This window comes from Daldinia vernicosa (assembly GCF_022497035.1).
Source record: "Daldinia vernicosa strain CBS 139.73 unplaced genomic scaffold F5Y00scaffold_12, whole genome shotgun sequence".
NCBI lineage: Eukaryota > Fungi > Ascomycota > Sordariomycetes > Xylariales > Hypoxylaceae > Daldinia > Daldinia vernicosa.
In genome coordinates, this window is record NW_025953928.1 from 210,107 (window position 1) to 228,576 (window position 18,470).

At 47.6% G+C, this 18,470-nt stretch overlaps 8 protein-coding genes across 8 annotated transcripts; 3 read left to right on the forward strand and 5 right to left on the reverse strand.

Annotated features, from left to right (window-relative positions):
- Positions 1-292: 292 nt before the first annotated feature.
- Positions 293-2,833, reverse strand: F5Y00DRAFT_231197 (Serine/threonine-protein kinase Rio1). Its single transcript, XM_048006997.1, has 2 exons — positions 1,039-2,833; positions 293-918 (listed from the first exon to the last, which is right to left on the reverse strand). Exons 1-2 carry the CDS (start codon positions 2,548-2,550, stop codon positions 811-813), a joined length of 1,620 nt encoding a protein of 539 aa, XP_047866861.1. The 5' UTR covers positions 2,551-2,833; the 3' UTR covers positions 293-810.
- Positions 2,834-3,507: 674 nt separating this feature from the next.
- Positions 3,508-5,981, forward strand: F5Y00DRAFT_268012 (glycoside hydrolase family 20 protein; the record flags this gene model as incomplete). Its single annotated transcript, XM_048012173.1, has 3 exons — positions 3,508-3,556; positions 3,617-4,134; positions 4,197-5,981. 3 exons carry the CDS (start codon positions 3,508-3,510, stop codon positions 5,835-5,837), a joined length of 2,208 nt encoding a protein of 735 aa, XP_047866862.1. The 3' UTR covers positions 5,838-5,981.
- On the reverse strand, positions 5,953-9,321 carry F5Y00DRAFT_231202 (uncharacterized protein). Its single transcript, XM_048006998.1, has one exon. The coding sequence runs from the start codon at positions 9,220-9,222 to the stop codon at positions 6,427-6,429; it is 2,796 nt and encodes a 931-aa protein (XP_047866863.1). The 5' UTR covers positions 9,223-9,321; the 3' UTR covers positions 5,953-6,426.
- Positions 9,322-9,525: 204 nt separating this feature from the next.
- Positions 9,526-10,712, reverse strand: F5Y00DRAFT_268014 (uncharacterized protein; the record flags this gene model as incomplete). Its single annotated transcript, XM_048012174.1, has 3 exons — positions 10,145-10,712; positions 9,708-10,081; positions 9,526-9,639 (listed from the first exon to the last, which is right to left on the reverse strand). Exons 1-3 carry the CDS (start codon positions 10,434-10,436, stop codon positions 9,526-9,528), a joined length of 780 nt encoding a protein of 259 aa, XP_047866864.1. The 5' UTR covers positions 10,437-10,712.
- Positions 10,713-11,265: 553 nt separating this feature from the next.
- F5Y00DRAFT_231205 (HRDC-like protein) lies at positions 11,266-12,842 on the reverse strand. The gene has a single exon (XM_048006999.1). The coding sequence runs from the start codon at positions 12,781-12,783 to the stop codon at positions 11,581-11,583; it is 1,203 nt and encodes a 400-aa protein (XP_047866865.1). The 5' UTR covers positions 12,784-12,842; the 3' UTR covers positions 11,266-11,580.
- A 188-nt stretch (positions 12,843-13,030) lies between these two features.
- On the forward strand, positions 13,031-14,956 carry F5Y00DRAFT_231207 (WD40 repeat-like protein). The gene is made up of 4 exons (XM_048007000.1): positions 13,031-13,380; positions 13,437-13,671; positions 13,740-14,686; positions 14,751-14,956. The coding sequence occupies exons 1-3, from the start codon at positions 13,225-13,227 to the stop codon at positions 14,519-14,521; spliced, it is 1,173 nt and encodes a 390-aa protein (XP_047866866.1). The 5' UTR covers positions 13,031-13,224; the 3' UTR covers positions 14,522-14,686; positions 14,751-14,956.
- Positions 14,920-16,271, forward strand: F5Y00DRAFT_22463 (signal recognition particle 9 kDa protein-domain-containing protein). Its single transcript, XM_048006031.1, has 2 exons — positions 14,920-15,354; positions 15,525-16,271. The coding sequence occupies exons 1-2, from the start codon at positions 15,283-15,285 to the stop codon at positions 15,987-15,989; spliced, it is 537 nt and encodes a 178-aa protein (XP_047866867.1). The 5' UTR covers positions 14,920-15,282; the 3' UTR covers positions 15,990-16,271.
- Positions 16,272-16,672: 401 nt separating this feature from the next.
- F5Y00DRAFT_22494 (ribonucleotide reductase) lies at positions 16,673-18,266 on the reverse strand. Its single transcript, XM_048006093.1, has 4 exons — positions 18,146-18,266; positions 17,819-18,073; positions 17,420-17,753; positions 16,673-17,366 (listed from the first exon to the last, which is right to left on the reverse strand). Exons 1-4 carry the CDS (start codon positions 18,176-18,178, stop codon positions 16,753-16,755), a joined length of 1,236 nt encoding a protein of 411 aa, XP_047866868.1. The 5' UTR covers positions 18,179-18,266; the 3' UTR covers positions 16,673-16,752.
- Between the last annotated feature and the right edge of the window lie 204 nt (positions 18,267-18,470).

The following is an 18,470-nucleotide window of genomic DNA, read 5'->3' on the forward strand; positions in this document are numbered from 1 at the left end:
CGTCTGGATTTCAGAAGTATGTATTACTTGCATTTATACGATGGTGATGGGATTACACGTACGATAGATACCTAGGTAGGTACCTACTGATGTTGTACTTTGGTCGATATGGTAAGGAGTTTAGTCGAACTAAAATTAGTATTCTCTTAAGAGATTGAGCTTCGACGTTTAATGTATGGGGGCCATCATATTAACATTTGTAATTTGAGAATCATTTGAAGATCGGAATTTTAAATAATTATAACTATGTTCATTTAACTAATTAAAGGTAAAATTAAGCATACACTTTGACATCGTAGTCTCGAGTCATAACTTAGACGTTTTACATGCAAAGCAAGCGGAGAAGTATACTCTATCTACACAATCACAAGTAGAGATTTCAGTAAACCAGTTCAACGAATATATTTTACAAGGAAGAAGATAGTGAAATAGGTAGACATAATAAAATAAAATAGATAGCAAAAGCAATCATCAGGGCTCTCTTTGATCCGCATATAACTACCGCCAAAAGAAAGGGGGCAGCTAGCTCAGTACGCATTCCAGCTAAGAACCAAGCCACGGTTATTACCAGGAGCTGGCAAAAACGCAGTGGCCAGCCTAGACTGTGCGTTTGAAGATTTCGTCATATGATTGCTAGAGTATTTTGGTTTGTGGGTTGGAAAAGTACGAGATTAAACGACTCACCTCTTCCGAATACTAGGACACGAAGAACTATGCATGTTTAAGGGTATTAACGCTGGTATTTATATACTAAATGACAGGCGAAACCCCCGTTGTTGCTTTTTTTTTACTTTGACTGTAGCCTCAGATCTACTTGTTTTTCCTGGATGTCGCAGCAACTAGGCGTTTCTTAAGATGCTTCGGCATTTTTTCTTTCCGCTTCTCAGCCTTGGCCTCCTTGGCCGCTTGCTTGCGTTGCTATAATTCGTCAGTACGACACGTCCCTAACTTTAGAATAATATAATAAAGCGGATATACATGTTAGAGGAAAGGGGGCAATAAAATGAAAATAGGATATCATGTCAATGAATAACATACCTTCTTCTCGTCCTTATCTTCAAACCTTTTCCCCCGCGGTGTCCCCTTCTCAAATCTACTCTCGTCATCATCATCGTCGTCGTCACTATCGAGAGCTGCTCCTTCGTCCGACTCGTCCTCTGAGCTCTGGTTTGCCTCTCTCGGCTTCGTCACTACCTGGTCCGCGAGGAGGTTCTTGTAGACGAGCTTGTCTCCCTCACCTTCCCCGATCTTCTGTGCATCCTTTTCGATGTCGTAGACCTGTTCTAGTGTCTGGGGTATATATTGATTTCGGAATACTTCGTTGTCGACCTCCAGCTCGGCTGCTGCCGCTTCGTCGTTAGCAGGTTGCGACCTCGAAGCGTATAGTTCTTCTATCGCTTCTGATAGTCTTGGCTCCTCCATCGCGCCCTTGGAATCCGTGATGAAGTCAAAGATGGTACGATCCGACAGCGTGTCGATTCCTTGTCTGCGGAAGAAGGCACCTGTATTCTTGATATCCATCCGGAGAAACTCCAGCGAGCGAGGATGATCATGCTCCACACTTTGAGACACATCGATGATGTAGAGTTGTCCGCCATTGTATAGAATATTGTATTCACTCAAATCTGCGTGTACTAGCCGCGTAACCTGGTACATGCGTCGCATGATACTCAAGAGTTGAACGTAGAGTTTTCTCCAGAGTTGATCCGCATCATCGCGGGGGATGTTAGCGTCGCGCAATCGCGGATACGCGTACCCCTTTTGATCCCCGAGGAAGCTCATCACGAGGACGTGATGTTTAAGCTGTAGGGGTTCAGGGCAAGGAATAGCGGCGGAGTATATCCTCTGCAAGTTGCGATATTCCTTTTCTGCCCATAACTTTACCATCTTCCTGCTGTTGCCCTTGTTGGAGCCGGACTTAAAGCGGTGCTCGCCAGTGATGTATCTCTCGCGGTCTTTGAAGCTTAATATGGCTGTCTTGTAGACCTTGACAGCGCGGTGGACGGGCGGTCCGTTGATATCAGGATAGGCGATAGCACCATATACATTGGCCTCCTTGCCCGTACTAATTGCGCCATGTATCTCGTTGACTATGCCACGATTGATCATCTGGTAAAGAATCAGACGGGTTCTCTGATCAAGGACCTGGTCGCTCGTAGCCCTATCGGCCTTATCCTTTTCCCGGTCTTGTCCCTCCTTGACATCGTCTAGTCGTATCTTAGCAGCATGTCTCGAGAGAGCCGTGATTTGATCATCCACGCTAGCGACGGTGTTAGCGACAGGTTTCTGCTGATTAGAATGCAGCGGTTGTTGTCGGTTAAAGTTTCGCGTTATGTCTGGTTCCCCATCTGAACCGAGACCATCGTCAATATCATCATAATCGTTGAAGATGGAGTCTAAATCGTCATCGTCGTCCGAAGTTTCTAGGGCAGCATCGGCATCGGCTAGACTTCTGGGAACTTCCCGGTTCGCTATTTCGTCATGAGAATTGGTACTGGGTAAGTGAGGCGATTGCTCGAGTGGTATCGCCGTGGGGTTTTCGGTCTCCATGATAGATATTTGAATAGATAATCGCGACAGCGCTATCGGAGACGGCAGGTGGAATTTCTTTTGTTGGAAGTAATATTGGCTTGATATGTCTTAATATATGTATAAGAGTGTATAAGAGCTACTTGAGGAATTCTGTTTTTTCGGATTGTTCTCCACGGATCTGGCGAGGCGTCTACTTATATACTAGTACGGCGCTGTGTCAAATTTGATGAAGATGAAGATTGTTGAAAAGTAATAAAGTTGTTTGCAAAATTAACCTTTGAGTGTAGAACTGCGCTTTACAATTCTGGAGGTGACACAGACTCAGACATGGTCAACCCCACTAACCTTGAACTTAACCCCACCAACTATCTTATCGAACTCATAGATTAAGAAGAGGCACTTTCTTTTTGACGTATTTCTACGAACCTTACTTTAGGGCATACCTGTGCCACTAAGCCTTCGCGTGATACGCTACATGTGACTTGCATTAGTACATGTACCTTAATAATAAGGCTTAGGTACCTTACATACAATGTAGCTCCTAACATACACAGTACTCAATATGTATCTGCATCTCAAATTATAATCAAGGTCAAGCAAGCAATAGACAGACATCCCGTTACTACCCTGCTATAGTCTATAGATCAATACTATTAACTATTCCTTCAATTCTTATCAACCCCGCTCCCCAAGGTTACATGAACCTTCAAGTGATCGTCAAGCCCGCCTTGCTTTTTCATCAGCTTAACAGCAAGATGATTCGTTCATCATCTAATATGGCGACGGCCAAGAAGCAGGCCTTCCTGCAAGCCATACTACAAGTAAAAGTCATACATAAATATAAATATAACGATAAGCCTGCCACCGCATGTAGTGGTTTGGGTGGAAACAGTATTCGCCCATATGATGTCTCGCTGATCTCGACTCCTGTTCCTGTTCCTGCAGATATAATACCAATAGTAATTAGCTAACGTGATGGTATTTCTTCGTCCCTATTATCTGTGGCTCACCACATTGTCCAATGGTTCGTCGATACTAAGCTATGATTCGAGTCCTATCAAATAAAAAACTAACATTCTCTAAGCTGTCCTTGCTACCTCAAGGATTGTGGGAATACCTACTATTCCTTTTACCACTTCTAATGACGGGGCGTATCCAATTGCGTCCCTTAAAGGAGTGTTGATAGACTCCAAGTTTACCGAAAGCCGTGATGAAACCGGAGAGACGTTGATTCCACCAAGTCTACAAGAGTTCGCTAAAACATTCGTAGACGACTTACACAGTGTCTTGGGTCTCGATATTAACGTCTCCATTGGCGATGAATTTACATCAGATAACATATTTCTTACACTAGGTGATCCTAGCAAGTATACTGATGCCAGCGGCTCTCCGACTTCCGAGGGGTATACACTCTCAGTCAACTCTTCAGGGGTTATCATATCCGGTGCTAGTCCCCTGGGTGTATGGTGGGGTACGCGAACTATCTTGCAGCAAGCAGTTCTCTCAAATGGCTCCTTATCCTACGGGGAAGCCGATGATGTTCCTGGGTGGAAGACTCGAGGTATGATGCTCGACGCGGCTCGTCATTATTATCCACCAGAAGTATGTATAGGCTCAATTCGGCGTGAACTTGAGCGATTGAGCTAACGGGAGGTGCTGGTCAGTTTATAATTGAATTATGCTCTTACATGAGCTTTTTCAAGCAAAATACGTTCCAGCTTCACCTGAGTGATAATCTATATAACAATGTCGACATATACACTAGAGAGCAATCTTTAGAACTATACGCTAGATTCCGGCTATGGTCTGAGTCCGAAGCTCTGGCCGGCTTGAATAAGTATAAGAATGAGTCTTACACGAAAGAACAGTTCGAAGAGATCCAGTCGGCTTGTGCTTCCCGAGGAGTCACTATCATCCCGGAGATCGAAGCCCCAGGACACGCACTAGTCATAGTGCAGTGGAAGCCAGAGTTAGCACTTGAAGGCAGATTGTCCTTATTAAATATTTCGCACCCGGACTCAATACCTACTATGAAAACCATCTGGAGTACTTTCCTCGACTGGTTCCATTCTAAGACCGTTCATATCGGCGCGGACGAGTATACCGGCGATCCTAACGAGTATAATCGATTCGTCAATGAAATAGCAGATTACATCTACCAAGAATCTGGGAAGTCCATCCGCATCTGGGGTACTTTCCCTCCCAAGCCCGAATACAACAATATTTATAACAATATCTCGGTACAACACTGGGCCTTCTTCGAGGACGACCCGTACCACGATTACATCCTGAACAACTACTCCGTTCTAAACTCCGACGACACCTATTACACCGTCCTTAAATATTCCGGAAGTTATCCACAGGTCGTAAACGTCGCCCGGACATTCAACGGTAACCCAGAGACAGGCGGGATATGGCAGCCCTACATCTTCGACACGAAAGTCGCCGCCAATAACCCAGAGAAGTCCAACCCCCTAGTCCTCGGGGCCGTCACGCCCTTATGGAACGACTATGGCGCAAACGCATCCGTCTTCTCCGAAGCTTATTATGCTTGGAAAGACGGGATCCCGGCACTCGCGGACAAGCAATGGGGAGGTGACCTCTCGGCGTCGGAATTTGCGGAGGCGTTTTCGGCTTTACATCCTGTCATACCGGCCCAAAATCTAGACCGGGCGATCCCATCCGTTGGACCGACAATATTCAACTACACCTCTCAATCGGTCCTACGTAACCAATACTTCACACCCCTAGCCGCATGGGCCGACACCACCACCACCGTCACCGACCAGTCCGGAAACGGGTACGACGCACTAGCAAACTGCCCGCTCACCGCAGCTTCCACCTTCGCCATAAACTCCTCCTGCTCCCTAGCAACGCCCCTCTCCTCCAAAGGCCGGGACTACACTCTCTCCCTGCGCCTTCTCGTCGACGAAGCAGACAAAGACAAAGACGCCACTCTGGTCTCCGGCCGCGACTCCGCGCTCATGCTGACCCCGAACCTGACCCTCTTCGCCTCGGGCAACTACTACCGGCTGAACACCACGGTCCCTCTACAGACGTGGATCGACCTGGACGTCGTAGGGCGGGGAAACCGGACGTTTGCGCGCGTGAGTCCCGACGGCGGCGCAGTGGGGGCCGCGAAAGAAGAGGAAGGAGAAGAAGAGTTCTTGGCTGTATTAGGCGTCAACGGGGTTTCCCTCGTGTGGACGCCTATCGCCATCGAGGCGCCGCTGGAGCGGGTTGGTGGCAAGGATGCCGGGTGGGCGGGGCAGTTGGCGGCGATGAGCTTGACCTCGGAGGCTTGAGTGGTGGGTGTTGTGCACATAGCTAGGTTAAGTAAACAGATACATAGATGATTAGCTGACGGGGACTGCCATTCAGTCGACTGCTGCTGCTCTTATATATCCACCAACCAGTTCGAGACGGATAGGCAAAGCAAAAAATAATATTATCAGAGTCGTGATATTGTCATCATATCCCGATAGTATAGTAAAGCTAGAATAGGGTGCTGTGGATCTAGTTAGGTAGATGCTCTATTACTCAATCTACGGAATTGGTTGATGTGGGCAATCAGATGGCTCAGGCTAGTCTGATGCTTTGTTGTCGGAGATTCATTGAGTATTGTCAAATTTCTTCTTATTTTATCTAGCTCCTGTTAGAAGACGGCTAGCTGACTGTGATTGTGCTAGTTTGTACTATATAAGGTGACGTCTTCACCTTCATTGATTCTTCCCTGTCCGCCCCATTGAGCGTACGGCGAATATGTTACCATCGGAGCGGGGATTGTCTAATATCCAAATCCAAATCACGAGGCAAGGGAGCCGCCATTCCCTTAGATCATAGACAAGGCCTAATCGTGGTAGTATAGTATTTTTTCTAATATCCATGCACTTATCACTGATCATCCAGCACGTCCTCAAAGAGCTTCTGCAAGGTCGGCAAGAAAGCCTGCGCCTTTCTGAAGTCCCCTAGCTTGACTCGCATATAGTCAAACGCCACTAGGACCACCTCATCTAGCTCTGCCTTCTTGCTCTGCTCCGCATCAGCGCGAATCTCCAAGTTTTCCTCCATTACAGGCACCTTCTGATACCTCTGCGAGAAGTGTGTCAGCAGAATCCTCCTCGCGCCCATGCGGCGGCCGACATCGATAGCCTCAGACATAGTCGAGTGTTTCTTAGCAATGGCATCACCCTGGAGCTCGTCATCGAACGTGCTCTCGTGGATGAGCAGGGTGGCCCCCTTTCCGATCTCGACGAAATCGTCGCTTGGCCTACAATCGCCCGAATACGCGACCTTGAGACCAGATGGGAAAGTAAAGACTGTTGCCAACGCCCCGAAACAATGCTTCACGTGACAAGCCGCAATTCGTTCCAACCCGAAGGCACTTGTTTCCCTCTCCGAGAATACACGAGAATCCCTTTTGTTGAAAACGATAGTCACAAGACGGTCGAAACCGTAGTTCTCGATGTCTGCGTATTCTCGCAGCCAGTCTATCATGTGCGTGTGGGACGCGACGAAGAGCTTAGCGGAGGGGTTTGACCGGGTCGTCTCGTCGTGCCACGCCTTGATGACGGAAGCGGTGCCTAGGTGATGGTCTGCATGGAGATGGCTAATCCATATGCCTTTGAGATCTCGCAAGACTTCGGGGAGCTCGTTGCCAAAAACCCGCTGTAACTGACCAATCGTATTCTCGCCGCAGTCGAACAGGTAGTTACCGTATCCCGGGACGCGAAGGAGCGTAGAAGAGACGTTACGATACTTGGATGGTAGAGCAGAGCCAGTTCCTAGAGGAATTATCTCTGCGTCTCGGTTTGGGATGTCCGATTCCACTTTTTCGATTTTGGCCAGAAATTCAGGGTCTGAAACCCTCAACTTGGCTTTTTGAGCCATCTCTAATATTTCATCATTCAGATCCGCTCGGGCTAACTTTTCGATATCCGGGAATGGAATAATCTTGTCATCTTGATGCACGTACTGAGGTGCAAATTGCACAACCTTCCCGAGCTTGCTACTTTCATAGGTAGAAGAGATATCTGTCGTCGAGGTGTTCGAGATTGAGACGTTATTATTGTAAATTGGCAAGCGGAACCGGTCAGGGTCAATACATCGTAATTTGAAAGTTTGAGCTGTGACCGAATCAAATACGAGCCTGTTTGGACAGTCGTCTGGTGAGGACACAATGTGTCTGATGGCCGACTTCTTTTGCATAAACTCTTGTAGCCGGGGTTCATTCACGACTCCACGGCCAAGAATCCAGTAGATAACGTGAATACCATCCATAAGACTATCGTTTGACCACTCCGTACGGTTCACGAGCGCATCAATATAAGAAGGGTCCGGCAAGTCGACAACAGCAAACCCATTCCCGGGAATATTCGGTTCCAAAACCATGTCTGGAGTTACTACAACCCCATCTTTACCCACTGCATTCTGGCCACTCGTGAGCAGGCTGTAGGATGGCTTAGGTACGCCGTACTTTATAGCTACTTGGGGGTTGAACTTTCCTCGTCGTTCATGGGTTTTGAAAATATAGCACATGGATTGGTTCGAGGGTTTCGTACGCGGCAGTGCGTGTACCATTGCTCCGGGCCATGGTTGACGTATTAATACAGGTATATCTGAGACCGCCTCTTCACTTCCCGGTAAGGGACCTGTGTATACTTGGATGTGACCTTCGTCATCCCGGACGTATATTTTCGCAGGTTGCTTCACTTGGTACAAAGTGGTTTCTACCAGCGCGTCCATCTTCCAGTCTGAGTCAAACATCTGGGTGACCACGGTTTGAAGCAGCTTCCTGTCCTCTTCGTTGTCCAAGGTAGGCTGCTGCCCATCTACCTTGGATGCCTCTGTGAATTCCTCGTGCGTCCGTTTCCGAGGGCTAGTCGATGCAATCGTTGTCGACTGGATAGGTATATACCACACCTTGACGTTTTTATCTTCCCAATCCGGTTTAGATTCTTGTTGTTCGATTAAGCGGGGATCGTCGCGGACTTCGTGAGGGTCCAAAGGCAGTCCTTTCCGGAAAATGAACCTACGCGCCGTAGCGAGTAGGTGTGTCAAGTTCTTGCCTCCGTGAATTCTAAGCCTCGGCATGACAGTATCGTCATTAGCACGGAAACGAGCCGTGAGCCCTTTCTTCTTACGCTCTTCGATGTTTTGTTTGAGGCTATCTATCTTAGTAGCCAGGGTATCGGCAAGGACGAGGATAGTGCCTAGAAGGCCACCGGCATTTTGCCAGTTAACCACACCCGTTAAGAAAACATCTTCGACCTTATGTAGGCCAATATTTCGCTGGACGGCAGCACGCTGTGTTCCCTCGGCGATATTCCCAATTATATAGCGCTTATTGTCAAAGTGAAGCAACAAGCAACCGCCGTGTGTGTCGGCGGTAGGGGTCGTAATGACCTGGACATAGTTGTACATACCGGTCTCCCGTATCGTCGTGCGCTGGCTAGACGGAACGGTCTTAAGCAGTAGAAATTGCGCGCAGTATTGTTGCTCTTTAGGAGACGCTCGCAGTAAGGAGACGTTAGGCCCTCGAAAAAGTGTAGTTGGGAGAGGCGCCTTTGCGAATGCAGACTTTGGGAGCGGGTCGTAATACTTTGGCAATTTTATGATATGCGGATTTGAATTCGGGCTGAAGTGGAAATGCCACCTCGGGGTCTTAGAAATAATATTACGATGTCTCATCAGATTTTACGCCGGATGAGCCTATCAGGAATGACTCTTACGGCCAATTCGAAACGCATACAGATGCGTATAAGTGAATTAATTCTTGATACCCATGCATCGCAACGTTAACTAAGAAATTATTTCTTATCTTATTCTTATCGCTACTATTCTGACGTAGGTACTTCGTACATGTATATAGGTACCTAATGTATCTACATTACGTAACTATTCCAATGCGGGCAGTTATCTATTAATGAATTATTATTCAGGTAACTTATGCTACGGGTAGTTATACCAAAACAACCTTCCTTAGACAACATCTCATGGTGCCGGACTTGCAACCACAATTCCTGATAGGGACGTGGCCTTGATATTGTCGCCTCCCTTACACCAACACGTACCAGCAACCTGCCCGACTACTCCCTTCTCATTCCACTAATGATTCGTCAGTAAATACCTATCTATTTTCGAGTAGGGAGAGGGGTTCGAGGTATATCACGTACAACACAGCCAACATCGCTGCGCTTCTGAACCCAGTTCAGCGAGTCGCATAGTGCAAGACACTCCTCCAGCGAGTTCACTACTAGTGATGCCAGGGTTGTTCCCGTCAAGTCGCTGTCGCAGGATATCTTGTATTGCCGGTTGTTTTCCCCCGATATCAGACTTCCGCTTCGGCTAGGACACCTAGAATCTACTAGGACCGTCGGTGTCGGCTCGGCTACAATTGTCATATCGGCGCTGCTACTCTTTGGGCTGGCGCTCTTAGTGGTGCTGGAACTGGTAGTTGGTACAGTGCTCGTAGATGAGGTCGTCGAGAGGGCAGCATGCGGTGACGAAATAACGCCGTTGCTTGTAGCTTCGCTATTCGCAGAAGCACCTAGACGAGCTATTAGAATCACCATCTCTAACTACTGCATTCGTCCACCATAGTTTGTCTAACCTGTGTTATTAACCGCACTATCATTACTTCTCAAACCTAAGCCTAGCCCAGTGCCTAGGCCAAGCGCCAACGCCACCACCGAAAACAAAGCTACTAGCAACCAGAAGGTAGGTTTCTTCAAGCCGGCTATCTCAGCTTCACGAGGCGCCGGGATGGTCTGCGGTTGCGCCACGCCGTAGTTCTTATACTCGTAATACTGCGGGTGGTAGGTCTCGGGAGCTACCTCAGGCGCCAAAGAATCCGTCGCGAGCTGTGGTGCGGTGCTCGATGCGACCTCCATCGTCGAGTGCATCTTGGTTCTAAGAGGCAGACCTACGACAACTATGAAGACGGGCTAACATTTAGAGCCATTCTCATTATATTTGCACTTATATGCACCATTGATGCTGCCTACCTTATAAACCTTACGATGTCCTGTGCCGGCCCCTGGCTATCGCTATGATACTACTTACATTGCATCTGCATGTAACCCCAAAATTCCAGGGGTCGGCGTTGAGTTTATACATAGTAGATATGGGAATATATGTTACAACGTCCCTATTATAGATCTTTAAGTACCTAGGTAGTCACCGTTGATCTGACACTCAATCGTGTCTTGCAATGTGAATTTAGTAATGAGCATAAATATAAACATATATATACCTAATTACCTAAATTAAGTAACTATGATTATAAAATCGTATCGGCTTTAGATATACTATCCTGAGGTGTCTACGATATACAAATTGCGTAGTAAGAATGTCTACTTGTCAGCGAGTTTGACATATGAAGTGATGGTACTCTGCGCTGTGACCTATCCGGGATTTCTTCCTACGCAGAAAATGAGCTCAGCCGTAACCAGTAAAACCCAGCTACAATTGATCAATTGAGCATGCTATTCTGAAAATGGCGAAGGAATGCGACTGGCGTGCATACATAATTCTATTATTAGCGAGTAGGCTTACCTCTATTTAAACGATACTCAAAACGTTTCCCGCGATATATGACTATAGTTTTCGATCATTAAGAGCTACAGATATCTATTTAAAATCGTATATTTACCATTATACGTCTATTATGAAGTAGATACCGGTAGTTATATGTACTTATGTTTATTTATTACTAATGTATCTCTACGGCATCGTCGGGTCGTACTGGCTGGGTAGTGTCAAGGAAGGTCTACCTGCAGGTTTAGAGAAGCAATTCCCCTTGCAGCTAATGTCATAAATGACACCCAGGGGCTCTTGCTTGTCTGTTTTCGAATTGATGTTAGTTGACTTTTATTGGGTGGCTACGTGAAGGACACATGAGTTTATAATATCCACGTTCCTCGACCCAATGACACTGTAACCACAGTCGATCATACTACCTCAAGCCCATAGCATCTCCGGGACTGACCATTTCGTCAAATTGTACATAGTATTCCAGATACTTCGTCTGCCTACCTCATTGGCTACCTAATTTTCTTTTTTCACAGGGTTGGAAATGGGAGGTAAGGATTGCGTCTCGTGAGGAAGTACCGAGCTATTAGATTGCTCACGCTTTAGCTGTGGCGATTCACGAGGTGTGATGAGCGACATGAATGCTTCTTCGATGTCTGGATCATCATAATTGTCACCATCGTCCTTTTCAGCCGACGCTTCGGCGGCATTCGACTGCGTCCCACCAACTTCTAGTGACAGCCCACTACTCGGTAGTTGTGATAGGATGATTTCCTTCGAACGACCAACATTTCTGATCCGGCTTTGTTTGAATGGTCGATCACCTAGCTGTGGTTGTTGAGTATCCTTCGCAGTACGTGAGGTCTCAGGCGTGCCGGTAATAGCCGGCTGAGGGGATTCAGATTTGTACTCGGCCTTGAACTCTGCAATTATTTGGAGCCAGTCAGGCCCATACTCAGCTGCCTTGCTTGTTCCTACACCACGAATTTCTAGAAGCTCACGCTGGTTCGAGGGACGCTCCCGAGAGAGGTTTTCTAGGAGTGAGTTGGATGCAACTATGTACGGGGGCCAGTCCTCTATAGCGGCGCGAGCTGTCCGGTGCTCTGCTAGACGCCTATATAACTCCTTGGATGGCCCAGATTCCTGCTGCTTCTGGTAATCGTCTCTTGGCTCCAAAGGCAGATTTGTCTGAGTAGTGCTTGTCTTGGGATGCTTAGCAATGTCCTGTGCAATTATCTCTAGCCATTCGTCGCCATATGCCTCAGCCTTCCGATCTCGGATACCCTTCACCTTTAAGAGCTCGAACTTATTAGTCGGACGGGTCTTAGCTAGCTCCTCCAGGACTTTATTTGAAGCTACCAGATAGATGGGTACACCCTGTGCTGCAGCAACCTTTTTGCGATGCTCGACCAACTGTCCAAAGAGTTTATGCCACACTTCAGGTACGGATGAATTTTCAAATTTGCGATATGTTGCATGGAAATTTCCTCCTGTTGGTGGGCCATGTGATGAATCCATTATGTTGTCGTTGTTGTGTTTCACTTTGCTCACAAAAGGTCGAGAAGTGAAGGCATCGTTAGTGGTCATAATGAATCTTGGGTTAAATTTCCATAGGCATTGGCAGCTGACATATCGACTAGTTAACGAGAACATGATTAGGTTAGTACCTGTTAGGACAGAGTCCCTTTTGACACATTTTGTATAGAATAGATATGACATAGGTACCTCAGGTACCGTACTTGATCTAGTAAGTTCGGAAAGTTCAATGTTGCTCCTACCTGTCCGAAGATGTACCTTAGTTATACCTTAGGTAGGTACCTAAGTATCTACATATGCATGTACCTATTAATGCGGCTTTCAGTAAAAGCATAAATGCTACCGCATTACGTACTAGCGTACATACACTAGGTTGGTCGTGTGGATCCCTAGCAACAGTGACTCAGGCACTCATTGTAATGAGGCAGTCGCTGCCCTGCGTCTGTGCGATAAACGATAAACAATAAAGCGCGGCTGCAATTTAGCCTCGTCGTTTCAACTTGCGAAGTTACCTACATCTATCTCACGTCTGCCTTTCCAATTGATCTACACCTTCTAAACACAGATCGTAGCTTTCATTATTCGGAGCTTGTTTTGGTGAAACATCTACCGATAGTTCCCATTATGGCGTCTACGCCGATGGACCTCGATGTTCCCGATAACTCATCGCCTGCTAACGGTACACCATCCACCTCCCTCAACATCACTCGTACTCTAGGCGGTGGTTTACCTAGCACATCAGCTATCTCCGACACCGTTCACAACTTCAGACCTACGAAGGTAACCTTCCTTGAGTATACCCGCAGTCTAACAATCTTTTCTTACTCCAATTACAGTTATTTAAGCGCGACGATATTAAAGATGGACGTCCTCAACCCTTCATTCTTAGCCTCGATTATGACGACCCTGGAGAGCTTCTGATGACATCCGAGAGCGACGAGACCATCCAGATCTACAAGGTCCGAGAGGGTCGCCACGACAAGCAGCTCCTTAGCAAGAAATATGGAGTCAAACTCGCCAAGTTCACGCACAACAGCTCTAGTATAATATACGCGAGCACGAAGCAGAATGGTTAGGATACTATAGCTCTCGACGCCTCTGTTATTGGTTGGAAACTTGCTGACAATGGCGTTTTATAGATGCGATCCGCTACCTAACAACCCATGATAACGCATTTATACGTTATTTCGAAGGCCACCAGGCTGCCGTTACATGCTTGGCGATGCATCCCGGCAACGACGACTTCATCTCCTGCAGCAAGGACAACACTATACGGCTATGGAATGCCGGAACGAAGAACGAGACTGGGATTTTATATCTGAACACACCACATCTCGCAGCTTTCGACCCGAGTGGACAAGTCTTCGCCGTAGGATCACCTAGTAGCGGCATGGTCTTGCTCTATGACCATCGAAAGTTCGATAAAGGACCATTTGCAGAATTCGACATCGTGGAAGCAAGCTTTGTAGTTGACCCGCATCATGCTATGCAGGGCTGGACTACGCTGGAGTTTGCCAATGACGGACGCTCTGTCTTACTAGGCACGAAGGGAGGAGGTCATTTCCTTTTGGACTCGTTTAATGGCCATCTGAAAGGATACCTACGAAAAACTGAAGGCGGAAGTGATAGGCTGGCACCTGGTGAAGAGTACATGCTTAATGGAGGTGGCCCGAGTGGTGCTAGCGTGGAGAGTAGCGGCGACTGTTGCTTCACACATGACGGAAGATTCGTCATCGGCGGTGGGAAGAAGGGTGTTATGGTGTGGGATACACTAATTAACGCGTTCGATAAGATTCTGGACCCGGTTCACGTGCTAGAAGATGAGAGGCCCGCGGCGGTAGTTGCCATCAACCCCCGGTTCAACTTCTTCGCGACGGCAGATCAAGACTTAGTGTTCTGGTTACCGGATCCGCACGCCTAGGAGGCGGCTGACGATTCATCCGACGACTCTGATATGGATGGGTTGATGTTTGATATCGACCGTATGCACTTGAATCAAGGCCGTCACGGATTGATAGCGGGTGGAAATAACATCGGTATGACCTTGAATGAAGACGATCACGGGTTGATAGCGGATGGAAATGACACCTGTCATGTAGTATAAGTAGTGAACGGAGAGTGAGGATGCGGCTGGTTTAGGTACGGAAGATACCCCCCATTTAGCATTGCGAAAGGCGTCTAAAAGGTCATCGTCTTGGCAACGTCTTGTTAAATAGATGCTTGCATGAAATATAAAAATTTGGGTTGTCCCACAACGTAAGACATAACACTTATGACGATTAATATTTCGAAGTACCTAGGTTAAAACATTTGGCTATGGTACCTTATCTAGGTGCTTATGCGATGCTTCTAAAATTCTATTATTAATTAAATACGTTGGTATGCAATTATGAAGTATTCATATGACTCTCTAAATGAGGCTCGAGCTACCCCGCGAGACTTCATACAGCTCTAGATCCCTGTTCTAGCTGTTTGGGCCCCCACACCGCCCACCACCAACACCAAACTTCATCGTCATTCGATTGGGCGAAAGTGCCAAAATTCAAGTCCAGTCCCACAATCCACTTCAACGACACGAAATCGCATATCTATAACCACCATACCGAGTATAGGCTGTGCCTACATACTATTATACAAACAACCGACGACGTCTATTCCGCAGCAAGGCAGCATTCACTCGCAATGCCATACTTCGCCACGAGCCAGGAATGGCTGCACCAGTCTTCGCTCCTCCTGGAAGCGCGACCAACTACCGTACGTCCATCTCTATTATATTATATTATATTCCTGTATACACCCCATTCTTTATATATATATAAAGCAGCAACGCTTCCGTCACCATCCACGCCACTCCATCTCAAACCCTTAGCGCTAGAAGCCCTTCCAGCCAACTAACCAACCAACTAACTCTCTCTCATATACAGACACGCATAACAACCAAATACCACATCAGCAAACCCAAACCCCGACGCACCAAAAAAGCCCCAACCTCCCCCCCCTCCACAACAACAACAACAACAGACACCGCTCCCACCGCGGCGCCCCGCGGCTCCCTCACCCTTAAAACCTACGACCCGCATTCCGGCGCCTGCCTCAAGTACCGCACGACCAAAGCAGCCGAGGTATCGCGCCTGATCCAGAGCCTAGGCCGGCCGTTGGGAGCGCGCATGGCCGCGCTGCCGCTGCCCGAGGCCGCGGACGAGGTCATGGCCGATGCGCCGCTCGCGGCGGGGACGCCGGCGGAGGAGAAGAAGGGGGAGGATGTGGTGGGGCCGGCTGCGACGGAAGGGAGTGCAAGTGGTGGTGGAAAGGCGTCGGGACAGGGACAGGGACAGGCGGGAGGTAGTGGTGGTGGTGGGAAGGGGAAGAAGAAGCGTGGGAAGAAGTGAGGAAATGGGGTAATGAATGCAGATGAAGGGAAGAGAAGGATTGGAAAGTCTATATTGGGCTATATCCGATTGAAGGGAGATCCTAGAGGGGAGTATAGTTCCTTACACTACATCATAGCATTGCTATAAGGTTATAGTTAGGATCATATTCAAAGCTTGATTGCGAAGCAGGCTGGCTATAAGAGAAAGCCCAGCGCTTGGACACAAACCAATAAACCTATAGATACAAACTTCGCATTATAACAACATTATCAACAATTCAAATATCACGCAATACCATGTCACACTACTAGGTAATATAGTATGTCTTCATCAATTGCATCAATTGCTATTCACTACGTCCGCGTCTCGTGCATCAAGTCATTTGCCCCATCCGTCCATCCATTAGGAGCCTATTGTTTGTTTCATTTATCCCTCCGTTGGCCATCTCTTTCTTTGTAAAGAGGCCAGCAACGCCATAACGCCCAGTGATGATGATGACCGTACCGTGACAGATAAAAAGGGGGGAAATAAGGTTGAAGATCCAACGGGGACCGCCCGGTTAATGGATCCAACCGCAATTGTACCGCCGAGACAATTGCTCACAGGTCTATAGTTTCGCATTATAAGACCCTCTAAGCTCTACCCTATAGAAGTGGTGTTGAGGGTAGTATAGTAGCGTGGATATAGTATTACACGGGGGCGGATCTAATCGAGAATGAGAGAAGGGGGTATCGAAAAAAGACATAAGAGAAAGAGGCGCGAGGTTATAAAGCTGACAAGCTTAGAAGTCCTCGTCGAAGGTGAAATCGCCTCCGTTCTCGCCCTCTGCAGGGTTGGCTACGTCGTCGGTTGGCTTCTTAGTGCTGGCCATGACACCTGCCTTCTGGTAGTCACCGACACGCTTCTCGAAGAAGTTGGTCTTGCCACCCAGGGAGATGTTCTCCATGAAGTCGAACGGGTTGGAAGAGCGGTAAACCTTCTCGTTGCCGAGAGCGACTAATAGGCGGTCGGCGACGAACTCGATGTACTGCTTCATCAAGTTGGAGTTCATGCCGAGTAAGGCGCAAGGTAGAGCCTCTGTCAAGAACTCCTGCTCTATGGTGACAGCGTCCGTAATGATCTTCTCGATGATTTCTTTGCCGGGGCGGTTCTTAAGGTGTGTGAAGAGCAGGCAGGCGAAGTCGGTATGCAGACCTTCGTCGCGCGAGATAAGCTCGTTGGAGAAGGTAAGGCCAGGCATCAGGCCACGCTTCTTCAGCCAGAAAATAGAGGCGAAAGCACCGCTAAAGAAGATACCCTCAACAGCAGCGAAGGCAATTAAACGCTGAGCGAAGGTAGAGTTCTTGTCAGCAATCCATTGCAGAGCCCAATCGGCCTTCTTGCGAATGCAAGGGACTAGACAAAGGTTAGTCATGTAATGATTTATATGCGGATTAAAGCGAACTTACTAGTGTCAATAGCATTGAAGAGATGGGTCTTTTGGGCAGGCTCCTTGATATAGGTATCAATGAGCAGAGAGTAAGTCTCAGAGTGGATATTCTCCATCATGATCTGGAAACCGTAGAAGCATCGTGCTTCAGGGATTTGAACCTCGCCGCTAAATCGCTCAACTAGGTTCTCGTTGACAATGCCGTCTGACGCGGCGAAGAAGGCAAGGATGTGAGACACAAAGAACTTCTCGTCATCATTGAGTCTGTTGTTCCAATCGTGAAGATCCTTGGACAGGTCGATCTCTTCGGCAGTCCAGAAGGACGCCTCATGCTTCTTGTACATCTGCCAGATCTGTGGGGTAAATTAGTATATGACGCGTCAAAAAGCACTTTACGCGTCCAAGACGCGTTACTCACCTCATGGTACTTAATGGGGAACAGGACGAACCGCTGAGGGTTCTCTTGTAGGATGGGCTCATCAGCCTCCTCAGGCCTAATAGTAGGCGCAACAGGGGCCTTCTCTTCTTGCTTCTTCTCAATTTGGTGGTGTGAGTCGATCTCTTTGGCGAGGGCATCAATGTTGGAATCGAAAGGGGCATTTTCCTTGCCGGCAGAGAAGTCTAGCTTCTTGACGGGGGAGTCCATATTCAATGACTCCATGGCAGAGGCAGCCTATATAGTTTAATGAATTAGCAAAACTTGTTCCAACTGATATAAAAATAACTATGAGGCAAAGTCATGTACCTTCTTGGAGGGCGTGATGATGTTAGAGGCCATTGTGAAGATGTGAGGTTGAAAGTAGGAATTGCAATTGTATATTGGACAAGGGGAATGGACAATTGACTTGCAGTGATCACCGAGTAAAAATGATAATCACGCGTTAAGTGGAAGTAGTCGTTGTTGATGTGATGCAGGACAAGAAGCGTGTTTAAAATAGGTCGGATCCAAGATCTTTTAAAAGCTGTCTCTCGCCGAGTCACGTGTGAAAATTTGCTGGGATGGACGCGGTGAAAAACGCGACTCAAAACCCCGCCACTTTTTTTCACGCGTCACCCAGGCCAGGGGTTTG

Coding starts and splice junctions, on each gene's coding strand:
- F5Y00DRAFT_231197 (XM_048006997.1), bottom strand. CDS start 2,550: ATGGAGACCGAAAACCCCACGGCGATACCACTCGAGCAATCGCCTCAC. Junction 919..1,038: donor AAGATAAGGACGAGAAGAAG/GTATGTTATTCA, acceptor GACGAATTATAG/CAACGCAAGCAAGCGGCCAA.
- F5Y00DRAFT_231202 (XM_048006998.1), bottom strand. CDS start 9,222: ATGAGACATCGTAATATTATTTCTAAGACCCCGAGGTGGCATTTCCAC.
- F5Y00DRAFT_231205 (XM_048006999.1), bottom strand. CDS start 12,783: ATGTCATATCTATTCTATACAAAATGTGTCAAAAGGGACTCTGTCCTA.
- F5Y00DRAFT_231207 (XM_048007000.1), top strand. CDS start 13,225: ATGGCGTCTACGCCGATGGACCTCGATGTTCCCGATAACTCATCGCCT. Junction 13,381..13,436: donor ACAACTTCAGACCTACGAAG/GTAACCTTCCTT, acceptor CTCCAATTACAG/TTATTTAAGCGCGACGATAT. Junction 13,672..13,739: donor CGCGAGCACGAAGCAGAATG/GTTAGGATACTA, acceptor GGCGTTTTATAG/ATGCGATCCGCTACCTAACA.
- F5Y00DRAFT_22463 (XM_048006031.1), top strand. CDS start 15,283: ATGCCATACTTCGCCACGAGCCAGGAATGGCTGCACCAGTCTTCGCTC. Junction 15,355..15,524: donor TGGAAGCGCGACCAACTACC/GTACGTCCATCT, acceptor TCTCATATACAG/ACACGCATAACAACCAAATA.
- F5Y00DRAFT_22494 (XM_048006093.1), bottom strand. CDS start 18,178: ATGGCCTCTAACATCATCACGCCCTCCAAGAAG. Junction 18,074..18,145: donor TCATCACGCCCTCCAAGAAG/GTACATGACTTT, acceptor TAAACTATATAG/GCTGCCTCTGCCATGGAGTC. Junction 17,754..17,818: donor TCCCCATTAAGTACCATGAG/GTGAGTAACGCG, acceptor TTTACCCCACAG/ATCTGGCAGATGTACAAGAA.